The sequence below is a fragment of the Anastrepha ludens genome, chromosome 4, assembly GCF_028408465.1.
Source record: "Anastrepha ludens isolate Willacy chromosome 4, idAnaLude1.1, whole genome shotgun sequence".
In the NCBI taxonomy this organism is placed as follows: domain Eukaryota; kingdom Metazoa; phylum Arthropoda; class Insecta; order Diptera; family Tephritidae; genus Anastrepha; species Anastrepha ludens.
The window spans coordinates 25,042,719-25,060,879 of NC_071500.1; the positions used below are offsets into that span (position 1 = coordinate 25,042,719).

General features: G+C 41.4%; 1 protein-coding gene across 2 annotated transcripts; it reads left to right on the plus strand.

The window, feature by feature from the left end:
- The first annotated feature begins 251 nt into the window (after positions 1–251).
- On the plus strand, positions 252–17,960 carry LOC128861268 (fibroin heavy chain). Of its 2 annotated transcripts, none has more exons than XM_054099261.1 (11): positions 252–332; positions 599–762; positions 12,306–12,397; positions 12,464–12,567; positions 12,628–12,708; positions 12,768–15,890; positions 15,954–16,321; positions 16,389–16,585; positions 16,677–16,799; positions 16,855–16,967; positions 17,021–17,960. In XM_054099261.1, the coding sequence occupies exons 2-11, from the start codon at positions 694–696 to the stop codon at positions 17,635–17,637; spliced, it is 4,887 nt and encodes a 1,628-aa protein (XP_053955236.1). In that variant the 5' UTR covers positions 252–332; positions 599–693; the 3' UTR covers positions 17,638–17,960. The 2 variants fall into 2 exon arrangements, with proteins under 2 accessions (XP_053955236.1, XP_053955237.1); XM_054099262.1 differs by having other exon boundaries at positions 12,768–15,872.
- Positions 17,961–18,161: the final 201 nt, after the last annotated feature.

An 18,161-nucleotide genomic window follows, 5' to 3' on the forward strand; every position in this document is an offset into this window, starting at 1 on the left:
CATGTATTGCTATGCCTGTGCAAGTGTAAATTGTGACTATGGTTTGGAGACAAGCAGCCATTGCGTACACAAGCGTCCCTAGTACGCTTGTGTGTGGCGTGTCTTTGCAATCGTATTAAAATTAATGTAAATCTATAAAACTCTTCAATATATATTTTTTATTACTTGTTGCTTGTTCTTGTTCCTACACGCACTTACACATCGACAGTTATAAAATGAACTTACTCGTCTCAATTGAAGCTCTCCAATTGTGGGCCGAACGGTTGGCATTGCTGTTATTCGCAATCCAGTGGTTGTCGCGATCGGAAGCCCTCAATTCGGAATTAATCCTCGTAAGAAAAAAAATATTAAAAAATTTAACAAATCAAATATATAGAGTGTGTTTCGTTGAAAGGATGTGAATGTACATATGCTGTAGTGTACAAATAAAAATGCAGAATATGAGAAAGTGAAATATTTACATCTAAAAAAAAATATATTTATATTCATGTGACACATATCCTTGAGTAGTGAAAGCGAGCTTATATAAAAATATGATTACATAATAGTTATATGTGATGTATTGAGTTAACCAATTACAAATAATAAATCGTTACAGCTCGAGAAATCGTATTTCCTTTGAAAGAATAGTGGAGTGAATACATAACCTTAAAGAATTTGGCAACTGTGCGCGTACCTACGCCAAGGATAATTATGTTGCCCATTCGTTGGGCTTTCGTCGGCATTGCGCTGTTGATTGCAGCTACAAATGGAGCAACAATAGTAAGTCTCAATTCGAAATTTCTCAACTAACCAGTAACTAATCTAAGTAACCAAATCTTCGAAAACTGAAGCGCTACGCCAATTAAGACGAGTTCGAAGGATAACAAATCAACGCTATAAATAAGCGAGATACATTTTAAAAAATGCTTGCTCATTTTGTGCTTTTGGTGATATTCTAAAGGGGTTTCCAATAAGTGCTGTTATTTCAATATTCAAAGAAAAATGCTATTTTTTTAATATAAATGATCGGATGTTTATTTCATTATAAAGAGGAAGGTATGCGGCTAATAGTGGAAAATAACATCAGGCAAATGACGACCACGACCACGCTTACAGGACAATATTCTTTTCATGAAATTTTCCATAACCGAATTGCAAAGTGGCTGCCCTATATCCTCGATAGCCTCACGAATTCCATCTTTGAGGTATTGAATCGACCCTGGGCTGTTGACGTAGACCGTCTCTTTCACGTGGCCCCAAAGAAAAAAGTCACAAGGTGTTAAATCACAAGATCTCGATGGCCAATTGTGATCACCTCTTCGAGAGATAACACGGTCCGGAAGCTTTTCCCGTAAATTATCAATCGTTTCGTTGCTTGTGTGTGGTTGTGTGTTGCCTGTTATTGGAAACCCCTTTATATAAACTTGCTTCTTCATATCTGGCCAATGGGTTCAATGAACAAATGTTAAAAAAAAAAAATTACTTGCGTATTTACATCGAAAGCTAAATTGTATTTGTTGTAAGCTACAAGTAAACACGATTTTTTTTTTTTTTTGAGCAACAAAAAGATTCATTGGCGAAGTCAATTAAATGTTCAGAGCATAGAAATTTTGGAATACCGTTATGCCCAGAAAACGCCTTCCTTTCAACGGCAAATGCTTTTTACCGAGAAGATAAAAAATGGGAGTAGTTGGCAGCTAACACGTGTTGTGGTCATAAAATCTGTCCCAAGTGTCTATCAATGTGATGGCGCAGTCAACTTTTGGGGAACAGGGGCAGAAAATAGTTATTATTTCACGCTCGATATATGTATATATAATATAATTGGCTCTTACACCCCTTTTGGAAGTTTGAATAAGTTCCTCCGCCTGTTTCCACAAATGGAGGGGCCTACAGTTATGAGCCGAATCAGAACGGCAAATGGTTTTCCACGAGGAGCTTTCTCATGGCATGAATTTTGGCATTGCCTGCCGAAGGGTTACCGCTTTTAGAAAAAAATATTATTTTGGTGTTTCATGCACGGAGATTTGAACCTATCTAACCTTCCGAAATGGTAGTCACACACCAACTCATTCGGCTCTGGCGGCCGATATACGAGTAGTTACATGATTATAAAGGCAGGGGGCGAGCATTTTATTCTAATATGTCAAAATCGGTTTTCTTGAAAGTTTTTTCTACAAAATTTACTATAACGTCTAGAAATTTCTCTACTACAACTTTGTTATCAATGACTTTATAAAATTTGTTAAAATCAATTTTTTTTAATTATGTGAAACTTGCTATTATAATGCTATAGACACAAACAAAAACAACTAGGTTCCAATAATTGATTCTGATGAGAAGACAAAAAATGTAGGCTTGTCGGCGATTTGAAAATTTATGTTTGAATTTTTTTAAGGGAGTCAAAGCTCTCACTTTTTCACATTCTTATGATCAACAAGCATAGGAAACCATTTGATCGGACAACGCAACTGCTGGAGGAGAGCAAAAAACAAAAAAATGCGTGCACCCACGTCTTGAAAATATATGTACGTTTAGGGGGTTCAAAGTGTTCACCCTTTTGTACATTTTTATGTTAAATCGGCATAAGAAACTATAAATATTTTAGATATATGGTGTGTTCAGCCTTGAGCTACTCAATAGATGGGGTTCTTAGCTGTTTTGTGATTTGCGCGAAGGGCCAAACGTACTCATAACTAAAGACTATAGCGGGTTAAAATGTACCACAAAAGTATAAGACTTACTATAAGACTTCAAATAGAGAAAAGATCGAATTCAACTTAAACGCCAGAAAAAAGACAAAACGGCGACAGGTACGCTAATTTGAGTGGAATTTTAATTTGTGGAATACAGCATACTTTCAAACAGACGATGAGAGTTATAGAAAAAGTTAGTATTAGAAAAGTGTGCGTAATTTAAAACCGATCGAAATAATAATATTTCCGTAATATTATATTATATTTTATTAAAGAAACCAACGCAAGACTGAGTTTTGTCGAGGCAATATGCTCCTGAGTGGAGTGAATAAGGAAAACAAAATTATACAGGGTGGGCCATATAGCCTTTGCTTTTTGAACCACCTCTTTTTTTGAGAATGGTAACACAAATGACATGCCAAATGTGTTCATAATTTACTTAAACGTTTGACATTTACGAAATGGGGCTCTATATGCTTGAACAAAATTGAGAAATATTGAAAACCTATTTCCAAAGTGGTGAGTCTTCTTCTTCTTTTCTGATTTTCACATCGGTGGCTACGTCAATAAGCAAAATTGTCGAATTTGGGGCTCAGAAAATCCACACGTTACTGTAGAGAAGCAAATGCATCCCCAGAGAGTCACTGTTTGGTGCGGTTTTTGGTCTGGCGGCATCATCGGACCATTTTTTTCGAAAATGAGCGAGGAGCCGCGGTTACAGTAAATGGCGAACGTTACCGTGACATTCTCAAAGAGTTGTTTCCTAAAATTGAAAAGGATGACATGGACGACATTTGGTTTCAACAGGACGGTGCAACTTGTCACACTGCCAAAGTTACACTCGAACTTTTGGCTACCGTTTTTGAAAACCGAATAATCAGCCGAAATTCCGATATGAATTGGTCGCCTCGGAGCTGTGATTTAAGCCCGGTGGACAATTTTTGGTGAAGAGCCGTTGAGAACAAATGCTATGCGAACCATCCAGAGACAATTGATGCTTTAAAACACGAAATCGAAGTTGCCATTCATGAAATTGGAGCCCAAACAATCGAAAATGTGCTTAAAAATTGGGTTGATCGTACGCACCAGTTTATCACATTTACCAATTTCACTTGGTTTATAATAACTAGTTTTTTTTCGATTTTTGAAAATTACCGTTATATAGCATTTGGCTGTGCTTATTGGCCAATTTCGCTCATTTTCAATACCAAACTACTTTGTGTACCAACACTCATGGAAATGATCGACTAGATCGACTCCTCTCCTCGTTCTGTGCATTTTCGTATATGTGTGCCGGTATCTCAAATCCTTAAGCGGTTCCATTCAACCCTTATGTGAACTGATACTCTTGTGAACAAGTGCGTAAATATATAGACTCGATGGGTCTCAGGTTTTTGGATAAGCTTAAGCGGTTACATATGTCCAGCAGCGCCAAAAATGCGCTAAAAGAAAAACTGTTTTTAGAAGGAATAATAATGTAATATAAATAAATATAAAAAAATTTTACACATTACTGAAACTTTATAAAAAATTTTAGTTTAATTTTTCTTTACAAATATTAATATATAAAAAATCACGTGACCCAAAGTTCAATGAAAAAAGTTGCTCCACGATCTGCATCATTTCTCCTTGAAATGTTGATGGATCTGTGAAAAGTAAAAAAAATCTTGTAAAATAAAGTTGTAGTTATAGTTTGTCGAGCCGGATTTCTATATCTATAGAGAAAACACTTCGAATATTGAAAAAAAAACGCATCAAAAAATATTAAAAACTATATGAGTTATCAGGAAGACCGTGCCGGAAAAAGTAGTTCTGAGAAAAACGTGTTTAAAGTTTGAGGTACAGGAGCGCGCGGACCGCTCTGTACCTAGTTAATGGGCTGTAGAAGCTATAATATTGGGAATTCTTGCACGAAAATTTTACAGTATATTCTTAAGATACTATACTTTCGAAATATCAAAAAAAATTCGATTTTTTGAAAATTCTGGACGTATGTACATAAATAACTTGTAGACATTTAACAAACTACTTGTTACAACATCGTTGTATAATTATAATAATTTCTTTATTGTCACTTCAATTAAATGTTCCCCTTATTCCAACCAAAGACTAGATGACTCCGTACTTTAGTTGGGAAAGAAGGTTTCGCACTACAATTGAAGAGGAGGGATGGCACAAAAGCATGAAGCCTGGCCATAGAACTTTTCACATCTATACAGACGGCTCTAAAACTTCAGTTGGAGTGGGAGCGGGTATTTACTGCTCAAAACTAAGGCAGCCTATCAAGCTGCCAGACCACAGCAATATTTTCCAAGCTTACACTAGAACTAGAAAGAACTCAACAATTAATATATACGTGGACAGTCAAGCAGCAATAAAAGCAATAAGCTCATATAGCATTAAGTCAAAAAATGTTCGACAGAGCAGGGAGGCCATAGAGAGGCTAGCCGCAAAACAGTAGGCTGCATATCTATTGGGTGCCTGGTCACAAAGGTATTATGGGAAACGAAATAGTAGATGAGGTAGCAAAAATTGTTGTTAGACTACCTTTTGAACAAGAGAACGACATACCAAAACCGCCAAATACAACATACAATGAAATGCACGACTACATGAAAAGGCGAGTGGAAGATTAGTCCACCTAGCGACTAATCTAACCTCATGCAAAACAGCGAAAGTCATGTGTAGAACTAACGACAAAAAACTGACTCAATTCGTACTTACGCACTCGCGAAAGGACTACAGAACTATCATAGGTATGCTAACAAGCCACAATATATTGGCTGCATATGCGTACAAGATAGGGATTGCTAGCAACGACAAATGCTGGAAGTTCAGAGAGGATACAGAGGAAACTTTAGAGCACCTTCTGTGCGTTTGTCTGGCATTATCAAAAACGCGTTTAAAATGCCTGGGAACCCAATTTTTTGAGGGTCTGGAGGACGTCTCAAAAGCGGATCTCCCAGCGCTGCTTAGATTCGACAAAAGCGCTGACATCCTACTTTAGGTATTCATAGAGGTCGGTCTCCATCTGGTATCGCTAAGGACCAAAAGTTCTATGCGTGGCTTGTTGCCAAACAGGCTAACCTAACCTAACCTATTCCAACCAAAATTATTTTTTTTAAATATCTCTATTTTACTCACTCCACGCCCAAAACAAATCCTAGTTTTAAGGAGTTTTCTTTTAAGTACGAAAAGATACTAGGATTTGTTTCTGTTGTTGAAAAAAGAAATTCTTACCATTCCGACCTTAACCTTAACCTGCTTCACATCACCCTCAGAATGATTTCAAACAAACCAAATGCTCGTATTCATTGTGATCTCAAAGTACCCACAACAATTGAAGAAATAAGAAAATATGTCACATCACACAACACAAGACTCCAATCGCACTCAAACCCTTTCGTAACAGAAATAATTGCAAACCCCATAACCTTCACCAGATTCAAGAGAAAATCTTCCAAAGACCTCGTATGATAATAAATTATTACGTATCTTAAAATAAGTAATTGGGGTGTATTCTATAAATGTTTTTTCTCTTAAATAAATGAAATAGCTCTTAGTAAAAGTATTGCTTAATGCTTAAAAAACAGGTCGCAATAAAGAAATGGATTAAGAAACAAATGTATAATACAAATTCAAAATAAAGTATGATATCAAATCAATCCATTTTACCCAGTGTGAAAGCAGCCGAAACTCCAAAAGGCGCAGTTAAAGTTTTATGAGGCACCTTTCAAAAACACAAACATACTAATGCAATATTTTTAGTAAAGACTCTAAAATAAACACCTATATCTATATAAATCTTATCTGAGTTCCTGGGCACAGGAATATAGAGGGAAATGAAATTGCCGATGAGCTTGCCAGGAAGAGGTCGACAGAACTGGTTTCAGTTGTCCCCTTCTCAGACATCGGTGCTCCATTGACTGTTGTTAAAGGGAAACTGCACAATTTCTTTCTAAAAAAGCGCAACGCAGATGGAGGTTTGTCTCATCGTGCGCTATTTCAAAAACACTATGGCCACAATACGATAGAAACAGGACTCTTAAGGTGATGAGAATTCCCCGCCATTCAATTTTCAAACTTATTGCGGTGTTCACTGGTCACTGGGTGATCGGTACTCATGCGGACTACTATACAACCTCCATTGCAGAAACTGTGGGGATTCTGCAGAGAAATATACTTTTGAATACTTTTTTACAAATGTCCGGGCCTAGCGGCTAGGTGTTTGAGATTCCTTAGTGTACCTTTCGGCGATAAGCTGAAGCAGTTCTCCAGCCCAGATCCATTGTATCTCTTACACCCCATCAACAGTACTGGATGATTGTAGATGGTTTTGTAGTTTTTCGCAGGTAGTGCTATAAATTATGATAAAAAATGGCACTCTAGTGCTACTTGTGGTGAACCAGTGGTACTCTTGCCATCTAACCTATCTATCTACGTACGTACCTAAAATAAAAATACTAGAGTGACTAGCACATAAAAAAAGTTGGGTTCAATTTATTAATTATATGAAATTCGTCCCATCTGAAGTGATTTATGGGAGGCTAGACAATGTAAGTTTACGTAAATCTACCATCACTAAATCAAAGCCATTTATGCCTCATTTACTTAGGTTTCGCACAATTCTGTACATTTGATTATGATTGAATATCCAAATCCCAGTTCTGACGTTCTTCTTCTTCTTGATTGGTGCGATAACCACTTGAGCGATTTTGGCCGAATTTAACAAAACACGCCAGTCGTTTCTTTCTCGTGCTAACCGGTGCCAGTTGCTCACTACAAGTGAAGCTAAGTCCTTCTTCACCTGATATTTCCAACGCAAACGATGCCTTCCTCTTCCTCTGCTACCGCCAGCGGGTACGACATCGAATACTTTCAAAGTTGAAACGTTTGTATCCATTCGGGCGACATGAGCCTTCGAAGCCACTGGGTCTTTATTTGCTGCACGATGTCTATGTCGCCATAAATCCCACACAGCCCATTGTTCCATCGCCTACGATACTCACCAATGTGCAAAGGTCCAAACATCTTCTGTAACCCCAATACATAAAATACCTTCAAACTTCATAATGAAAGCTAGACAGTCGTTGCGTGCCGTATTCCTTTTAATTAAAGGATCAATATATAGATTTCGTAAAAAAGGTCAGATGTGCACATAAAATATGTTGAGACATGTTCGGTATCCACTACAAGCGCGGCACGGTCATTCAGCAACGTATCAATCGAGCTTGAAGGTACTGGCCCAATGCATTCTGGCTTTGCTTTGAAAACTTGTCCAGTCAAATGGACACTTTGAACCCTTTCATAACAATCAGATAATTCGTGAAAGGAAAAAGGAAACAAAGAAGTTAGTCATGTCCAATAATACTTAATGCATATTTGAATCATGATGTAAACTAGAAGCAGTGAAAAAATACAGCGATTTTTTCTTTTAATAGTAAAAATGTTCAAGATAAGACGCCAATCACGCCAACAACGAAAGTTTTGGATGCGCAATTATATTAGATCGTCAAAAGCGCGGGTATTTTCAGAGAGACGAGGACCAGTTCCAGAATGTACATATCATTTTTATGCTTTTCAATGGCATTTTCTGGACACATTTTTGAAAAGCAAATGTAAATAAACCGACTCTCTAACCTGCTTAAAATTCACAAATGAAGCTAAACTTAATCAAAATAAATGAACAGGGGTTTTCCTAATGTCAAAAGCGTTGAAAATAGAACGTTGAGCTGTTCTAAACCTCACCGTACTTCATTTGTTCTCATTTCATATATTAAATTTTAGTATTGTTCCATTAATTGTTGGCAGTTAACGAACCCCAGCCAGCCTAAATTGGGCCAGCACCTTTAGTGGAATGTATATGCCTCGTCACACCAATATAGCTCGAGAATAATTTGAGAGAAAACTGCTAATCACAGCATAAATAACAAATATATTGAACTGTATGTATTGTATATATATGAGCATCATGGTAATTTTATTAAATTTCACGAGTGGTTGTCCTTTCACCCTACTTTGGCTAGTTGCTATTGACGAAGTTCTGATAATGCTAAATAAGGGGTTAAGGTAGTGGCATACGCCGATGACTTGGTCCTGATGGTATCGGGACCGTTTCCCTCAGTCATGGCTGAGGTTTTGGAAAGGTAACTGATTGTACTCAGTTGTTGAGCTGCCACCTGCGGCCTCCGAGTCGACTCTGACAAAGCGGAGCTGGTACTATTTACCAGAAAATATAAACCTCCACCCTTTCGACTTCCCAAATTAAACAACCACGTTCTCCCGACTCCATCGGAAGTTAGGTATCTTGGAGTGATACTTGACTCCAAACTCCATTGGAAGCTACACATTGAAAATCGGGTAAAGAAGGCCAGTATAGCATGTAAACTTGCCTCAGTGCTGCCCTGAATGCCCGTTTGCATTTACTTCCCATCGACTTTTACGTCATGTCCATCGCAGCTCAAAGTGCAATTAGGTTAAAGGAGGTTGGCCTCTGGAGGCAATCTCTCAAGGGGCATGGTAGTATTTTCAGGCAGTTAACACCATATTTCTCCGAACTTCGAACAGATCTCTCTGACCGCAAACTAGAGTTTGAGGGTCGCGCTAGAACAATTTTTCCAAATTGGAAAGATTGGATCGAGGGGAAAATCTGCACCGAAGCTTGCACGTCTGCCTTCACTGACGGTTCCAAGATGGAGTCGGAGCAGAGGTTTTCTCTAAATCAGCCAATTTATATATTTCCTTAAAATTGCCGAATACTGTTAGTGTTTTTCAAGTAGAAGTCTTTGCGATCCTGCAGGCATGCAAAATGTTTAGGAAACGCGGTAGTGAGGGAGATATTAGCAAAACAGCATTGGAATGGAACCCACAAGGACACATACGAAGTACTTGAAGGCATTCTACCCTCCCTGAATTAAAAGCAGTTAACCAAAAGTGGGATGTCGTAAATATACCAGCGGTGAATAGAATAAAATTTAAATGTTTTGTTGAAGCCCTATATTCCCAAGTGGATCAAAAAAAAAAAGAAATATATATTATTATTAATTACATTACAGGAGTGTAACCGGCATCAGCTGTCTGTTAGTTGGTAAATGACAGTCCAGAGATTGTTCGTGAGCTTGAACACTTTAAAGTAAATAAAAGTTTTATTTATCGCACCACTACTCGTTACAATGATACTGGTAGCATCGCGAAACGTCATGGAGGTGGTCAATGACAATCCAGAGATTGTTCGTGAGCTTGAACACTTTAAAGTAAATAAAAGTTTTATTTATCGCACCACTACTCGTTACAATGATACTGGTAGCATCGCGAAACGTCATGGAGGTGGTCATCTAAAGACTGCAACCTCACGTGAAATGGTTGAAAAAGTGACTTGAACTTCATAATGTCCACACAATGTCTCTCAAATTCACAAGTCGCGAATCGGATGGTTTATTCTCTTTGGTCCATTTTGGAGAGCAAGGGCCGAACTAAAAGATTCACCAGTCTCAAGAGGCTGAAGAAATCCATTGCCCGCGAGTGTGCCAAAATACCTGCAAGTCACATTCGTGCAGCTTGCGATTCGCTTCTGGACCGTCTCAAGGCCACAGCCAAGACAAAAGGTGGTCATATCGAGCAAAAGTAAATTGATTATTAATTTCGTATTATTCTCACCCTTTTTTTTCTTCGAATTGAATAAAAGAAACTTTCCAAACTAAATTTACCGAATTTTTAAACGGTTACACTTCTAGTGCCGGACCCTGTATATTGTGCCGGACCCTGAATATTGTTCATTTTGCAGGTGCGGGGCATGTTTATTGTCCAATTACATCAATTTTTAACACCAACCGTTTCTAGTGCCTGAAATCTCCAATTTTTTTTTTAATTTTAGTAAATGCATTCTAATTATGTACCTTCTCGACGAAATTTATTATTTTTCCTGCTAACTAAATATGTACAACATGTCGAATTTGTGCTACAGAGTTTCAGTGAGATTGAGTACCGTGGCGTAGTTTTTGATGACAATTCTTTTTAATAAGAAACCACTAAAAGGTGAACAATAGAGGTATCGAATTTTAAATTGAAATAAAACAACGAAATTCAAATTAATTAGGCAATCTTTATTATTTTTCTCTAGAACCATTCATGACCTTTATTTTTTAATGATAATCCTTTCAAATGTAAACACCATTCGTAAGCACCAATTTTGAATGACTCGCTAGAGGACTTCGGTCGGTATTTCGTGAATAAGTTTAGTAATGTTGGCTTCCGATGCCTCAATCGAAGCTGGTTTATCCATAAAGCATTTAGACTTTACATACCTCCAAATTAAAAGTGCAAAGATATGATATCACACGATCTTGGTGGCCGATCCACTGATCCGAGACGAGAGATAAATTACTCACCGAAACGACTACGCAGTAAATCCATTGTTTCACGGACTGTATGGCAAGTAGTGCCGTCGGCGCATTGTTGGAACCAAATGTTGTGGATCTCACGGGCTTTAATTTCTGGCATACGGCCATTCGGCTACGGCGGCTGCCAGTGATATATATTTTTAATCTTATGTAAGTTATTTTAACAATAACAGTTCATTTTCGAAATGATCACTCTGCGCTTAATCAACGCAAACTTATTTGCAAAGCCAATGTTGTCTAGCTGAAACAGTGCAATTGAAAAGAAGTCGAAATCATCTTTTCTGACAAAACGCATTTTAACAAACAAACTGTCGCATCTGGTGATCAGAAAACCGCACATGACCGTCGTCAAGACAATACGTGCTCAGAGAGTGGCAGTTTGGAGCGATGTGTCTATATTTTGAAGCACTGGCGTCCTAGGCCCATTTTTCTTTGAAAATGCTACTGAAAACGCGCAACTGTGGCATGATAAACGATTTTTTGTGGTAGGAAATTGAAGATATTCTTTGGTTTTAGCGAGATGGCGCGCCATGCCAAACAGCCTGTACTACAATCAATTTTTTGCATAACAGTTCGGTAATCGTGTTAACAGCCATCTCGGCGATGTCAATTGGCCACATCTGATCTGCGATTTGACGCTGTTCAACTTTTTCGTAACGCATTGTGCAGAATCGAAATATGAAAGGTTTTTTAAAGACCATCTGCACTCGAAAAGTGTTAAGAAAACAAGAATACTTTCTTTAAATTTACAGCAAACTTTATATATATAGGTATACATATAATTGGCGCGTACACCCTTTTTGGGTGTTTGGCCGAGCTCCTCCTCCTATTTGTGGTGTGCGTCTTGATGTTGTTTCACAAATGGAGGGACCTACAGTTTCAAGCCGACTCCGAACGGCAAATATTTTTATGAGGAGCTTTTTCATGGCAGAAATAAACTCGAAGGTTTGCCATTGTCTGCCGAGGGGCGACCGCTATTAGAAAAATGTTTTTCTTAATTTTGTTGCTTCACCAAAATTCGAACCGACGTTCTCTCTGTGAATTCCGAATGGCAAACTTTATACTCAATTATTTTATTTCAGTGAATTTTGTAGAGTTATCATAAAAAAAAGGGGAACACCATTTTTTCCGAATTTCATTCCGTATATTATATTATGTAATCCTTAATTATTTCTTATGCATTACAACTACGTATAGTTATTAAAAGCAGATGTTTTTGTAATTTTAGCCTTCGAATGATGGAAGTGTAGCAGAATCGAGTTATGATGTCAGTAATGATCAATTTGATTTGGATAGATCCAAGCGAAGCGGAAGAGGCTAGTAAGTTTGTATGGAGAGATGTGGTTTTCATAACTTTTACCTACTTTGTTTTTGCATAATTTTAAGTTTGCGCGGTCAGACGCAATCTCAGTATCTGAATTTTGGTAAACCAGAGCAAGACGGCAAAGCTGAAGCAGAGGCTAATGAACACGGCTCCAGAACAACAGTTTGTACGACATGACAAACATTTTTTAAATAAATTCTATAAAATAATGCATGTTTACTCCCAGCTGGAAGCCATGGCATGGGACAAGCGCAAAGCCAATTTTCTATGGGGGACTGTAGTGAATGTGCAACAAGTCCCATTTACGGCAAGTGTTTAAATATCTTTTAAAGCTTTAGATGTTTTGACAAACATTATTTCATGTAGAATATCCGGCCGGCTCTCCGGATCCACTAACTTTAATTGGCGGCAGTGGTAGACCAGATGCTTTAATAAGTATTCCAGGTACTGGTGCAGGCGGTCAACAACCTGTTGGGCGATATGGTCCGGGTGGAATTAGTACGGCCGGTGGTCCTGGAGCCGCTGGAGCAGTGAGACCCGGTGGAGTAGTTGGACCGGGAGGCGTATTTCAGCCGTCTGGTGGAGTTGGTGGAAGAGGTGTTTTAAGACCCGGTGCTGGAGCACAACCTGGAGCAGGATATGGAGTGGGAGTTGGAGGTCAATCCACTGGACCTGGAGGAGAAAGAGTTCAGCCAGGTGGCGCGTTCAGACCTGGCGCAGGTGTACAACCAGGAGCTGGTTATGGCCCCGGTTTTGGCGTACCCGGAGGAGCAGGTGTTGGAAGTGCTGTTCAACCAGGTGCTGCATTAAGGCCTGGCGCTGGTTTGCAGCCAGGTATAATTTATGGTCCGGGTGCTGGTCAACCAAGTGGACCTGGTGGCGTTGGAGCACAACCTGGCGGAGTTTTAAGACCAGGTACTGGATTACAACCTGGTGCGGTAGGTGGAGCTCTAAGGCCTGGTGACATCGAAGGGGTTCCAGCTGGTGGCAGTTATGGTCCGGCTGTAGGTCGTCAACCCATCGGTGGTGATGGTATAGGGGCACAGCCTGGATCAACCTTACAACCCGGTGAAGCTTATAGACAAGATGTTGGCGGTCAACCTACTGGGCCTGGAGGAGTAGGTATAGGGGGAGGTATTCAACCAGGAGGGGATTTAAGAGCAGGTGGTAGACTTCCACCTGGTGGTGTATACGGACCTGGAACTGCCCTTCCTCCTGGACCAGATGGCGCAGGAATTAGTGGACCCGGAATTGGTTTAAGACCGGGAGCGCTTATACAGGGTGGCCCTCATGTAGGACAACCAGTGAGGCCAGGAGGCCTAGATGCCAGCGGAGGTGTGCAACCTCCTGCTGGATTAAGGCCAGGATTTGGAATGCAACCTGGTGGAGTAATCGGTGGTGGTGCACATCCCGGTGATATTTATCGACCTGGTGCTAGTCCCGCAGGACTTTATCAACCTGGCTATGCGCCCGGTTTCGGTCCTGGAGTAGGTTATGATGGAGTACACAGACCAGCAGCAGGCGGAGTCTATAGACCTGGAGTGGGCCCTGGAGCAGGCATACGTCCAAGTGATACCTATGGAGCTGGTGTTCAACCTGGTGATCGTATTTATGGATCTGGTTCGATTGGTCCAGCTCAAACTGGTGTACCAACCGGGCCTGGGAGTAGATATGGAGTCGGAATTGGAGGACAGCCAATAGGGCCAGATGTAAGCGGATCATATTGGCAACCCGGAGTAGGTGTTTCTGGCATACCATCTGCGCCCAGCAGTGGTACTTCACAGGGAGCCTTATACAGACCAGATCAGTCGGGTGGAATATACACTCCTGGCATCGGTAGTGCAGTTGGAGATCAACCGGGCGCAGGTCTACACCCAGGGGTAGGTTTGCGGCCGGGAGCGGGTTATCAGCCTGGCGCAGGTCTACAACCAGGCGCAGGTTTACAACCAGGCGCAGGTCTACAGCCAGGGGTAGGTTTGCGGCCGGGAGCGGGTTATCAGCCTGGCGCAGGTCTACAACCAGGCGCAGGCTATCAACCAGGTGCAGGTCTACAGCCAGGCGGAGGTTTACAGCCAGGAGCGGGTTATCAACCTGGCGCAGGTGTACAACCAGGTGCAGGTCGACAACCAGGCGGAGGTGTACAGCCGGGAGTGGGATATCAACCTGGTGCAGGTCTACAACCAGGCGCAGGCTATCAACCAGGTGCAGGTCTACAACCAGGCACAAGTCTACAGGCAGGCGGAGAGTTACAGTCAGGAGCGGGTTATCAACCTGGCGCAGGTGTACAACCAGGTGGAGGTCGACAACCAGGCGGAGGTTTACAGCCGGGAGCGGGATATCAACCTGGTGCAGGTCTACAGCCAGGAGCAGGTTTACAGCCAGGAGCGGGTTATCAACCTGGCGCAAGTGTACAACCAGGCGGAGACTATCAACCAGGTGCAGGTCTACAACCAGGCGCAGGTCTACAGCCAGGGGTAGGTTTACAGCCAGGAGCGGGTTATCAACCTGGCGCAGGTGTACAACCAGGAGCAGGTTATCAGCCCGGAGCAGGTTACCGACCCGGTGCAGGTCTACAACCAGGTGCGGGCATACATCCGGGAGCAGGATATCAACCAGGAGCAGGTCTACATCCTGGAGCGGGTATACAACCAGGTGAAGGCTTACAACCGGGAGCAGGCTATCAGCCAGGGGCAGGTCTACAGCCAGGCACAAGTCTACAACCAGGTGCAGGTTTACAACCAGGCGCAGGTCTACAGCCAGGCGGAGGTTTACAGCCGGGAGCGGGTTATCAACCTGGTGCAGGTCTACAACCAGGGGCAGGCTATCAACCAGGTGCAGGCCTACAACCAAGCGCAAGCATACATCCGGGAGCAGGCTATCAACCAGGAGCAGGTCTACATCCTGGAGCGGGTGTACAACCAGGCGAAGGCTTACAACCGGGAGCAGGCTATCAACCAGGGGCAAGTCTACAGCAGGGAGCGGATTATCAACAAGGTGCAGGTCTACAACCAGGCGCAGGCTTACAGCCAGGAGCGGGTCTACAGCCAGGCGGAGGTTTACAGCCAGGAGCGGGTTATCAACCAGGTGCAGGTCTACAGCCAGGCGCAGGTTTACAGCCAGGAGCGGGTTATCAGCCTGGTGCAGGTCTACAACCAGGAGCAGGCTACCAACCAGGTGCAGGTTTACAACCAGGCGCTGGTGATATTTACGGTACTGGTACTGGTACTGGCCCTGGAGTAGGTCCATCTGGAGCTTATCCTTCACTTCCACAAACAGTATCGACATATGGCCAAGGCGGTGGTGTAGGTACTGGTGCACCAACAGGTGAAGCTTATGGACTAATTGCGACAGGAACCGGAGGTACTGGAATAGGTGGTATTGGTGGTACTGGTGTTATCCCAGGTGGTGTGTCGACAGTACCCGGAGGAGTAGTCTATCCTGGAGCAGCTTCCCTTGGAGTGGGAGCTTTGGGTGAGTATAAAGTGGAAGGTAAATTTTACGCAAAGTCTATTTTATTGCAAATGTCTGTAATATAAAAATGTCTTTCTTAAGGGCCAAGTAACTTGATAACAGCATCTGGTGTGGGAGGAGCAGATGATGCATTCTCCCAAGCGGAATCTTCCATTAGCGATGGCCAAGCAGCTGCTAGTTCACAAGGCAAAAAGAATGGAGGTACTGCAAAATCTCAAGTATCAGGAACGTACAGTTCAGCTGGAACATTCAGTGCCAGCGCTTCAACATCTGATAGCGACCGTTCAGCCAATGCTCAAGTGAGTGGAAGCAAAGAAGGAGCTATGAGTCAGTCTCAAGGACAAGGTGGTGCAGCCCAATCGCAAGCTCAAGTACAAGTCAATTCGAAAGATGGAGGTACCAAGGCTTCCTCACAGAGCGGGGGTATAATCCATCAAAGTCAGAGCGAGGTATTGTATTGCGTTATAAAGAAGCGATGTTGTTGTTTATCTATTTTGTCCTATTCACTTTTTTTAGGTACAAGCAAATGATAAAGGAGGCTTGGCAGATTCACAGTCTAGTGGGCCGGGACAAACTTCGTCACAAGCTCAAATTGGTTTCCGGCCCAATCAAGATGGCAGCCCAGCAGTACCGACTAGCGGAGGTGGTCAAGCTTCTGCGCAATCTGGCAGCCATTCGGGCCAGAGTCAGTCGCAGATTCAAGGCACATCTAAGTAAGAAGCTCTTATATTATTACGTAAATCTAGCAACCCCTATTGAAAGAAATTGCAACAATAAAGTAAAACAAAAATAACATTTTTCCAGCTTCGGTGTCTCGTACCATGGAGCCGCACAATCAGCCTCTGGTACTAAGGAACAAGTTGCAAGCTACCGCGAACAGAATCGTGAATTATTTCATAGCATAAGCCAATTTGGAAATGCGGATGCGTAAGTCCCTCTATATCAACACTTTTCATTGCATAGGTTAAAAAACTATTTCTAGAGTGACTGACCGTGTAGACACCGTGTACGGTGGGCCTAGTGGAACAGCACTATCAGCTGATGGCGGCGCCTTACCTGATCTAGACCTGAAGTCTTCAAAGAGTGTTAAAGAAAGTAGGTTATACATAATAATACCAATACTGAATATTAATAAGATATTTTTCCAGTCGTCAACGCCAACAAAGTTACCGACGACGATTCCACATTAAACGAAGATGAAGAAGAGGAACCGTACGATGAATACGACGAAGACGATGAGTACTACAATGAAAATTCCGCAAAGTCCGATAGCAAAACCGACTCTCAATCATCATATCGAACCTATACACAAAATTCACCCACACAAAGCCAACAAGCCGCTGTGCCCAGTTCATCAGATAAATATCTCTTGGTACAAAATCAAAATGGCCGTGTTCAAAAATATCCATTCCGATCAACCACTGAAGTGGTACCTCGTGGCTTTCGGGGTACCGTTAATGTGGAGAAAAAATTCCACCCTAAGGCAGTAAAATCACAGCCTACTGATACTGGCCTTGATAGCGCCGAAGAGCAGGACTCAATCCAGCACCGAAAACCGGATAGTTATGTAACAGTCACCAAGTCGATTACTGGTAGTATGGACAACACGAAAAATCCACCGCAGGAAAATAAGAACTTCCAATCGACTTACTATACAAAGTCATCCACCTGTGGATATTTCACATTTTCCTGCAACATAGTATACGGTGCTAATGGCCGTAGTAAAATATGTCGTCCGAAAGCGCCAACAAATGGAAAATGCTAGATTTCCAAAAAAATAAAAAAAAATCATCGATATTTTTTATATCAGTAATAACTTAGTCGTAAAGATAAGCTGTAACTTAACTCGAATGTATTTTTAAAGCCCTAACAAAATGTAACATTAAAACTTACTTAAGGAGATTCATTGTATGCCGAGCAGTAAAATCATAGAAATGGCTTTAAGAAAGTGCTAAGGTCTATTTCCAAATAGGTTATTTTTCGAAACTTACTAATAAATACACTGCCGTGGAGAAAAACCGTTAAACAGATATGCTGAAGAGCTACTTATTGATAGCTTTGTAATAAATGTAATTATTGTTTTTTTTTTAACACATCTCTGCAGTTTTTATTGAAGCACCAATGTGGGCATGCAACACATGGGCTGAAAAATCCTGGGCCTAATACATAGATGACACTAGTTTTATTGCAATCACCTCTTTTTCAGTTCGTACTTCGGCCGCCGTGGCCGAATGGGTTGGTGCGTGACTACCATTCGGAATTCAGAGAGAGAACGTCGGTTCGAATCTC

Coding starts and splice junctions, on each gene's coding strand:
- LOC128861268 (XM_054099261.1), top strand. CDS start 694: ATGTTGCCCATTCGTTGGGCTTTCGTCGGCATTGCGCTGTTGATTGCA. Junction 763..12,305: donor CTACAAATGGAGCAACAATA/GTAAGTCTCAAT, acceptor TTGTAATTTTAG/CCTTCGAATGATGGAAGTGT. Junction 12,568..12,627: donor CGGCTCCAGAACAACAGTTT/GTACGACATGAC, acceptor GTTTACTCCCAG/CTGGAAGCCATGGCATGGGA.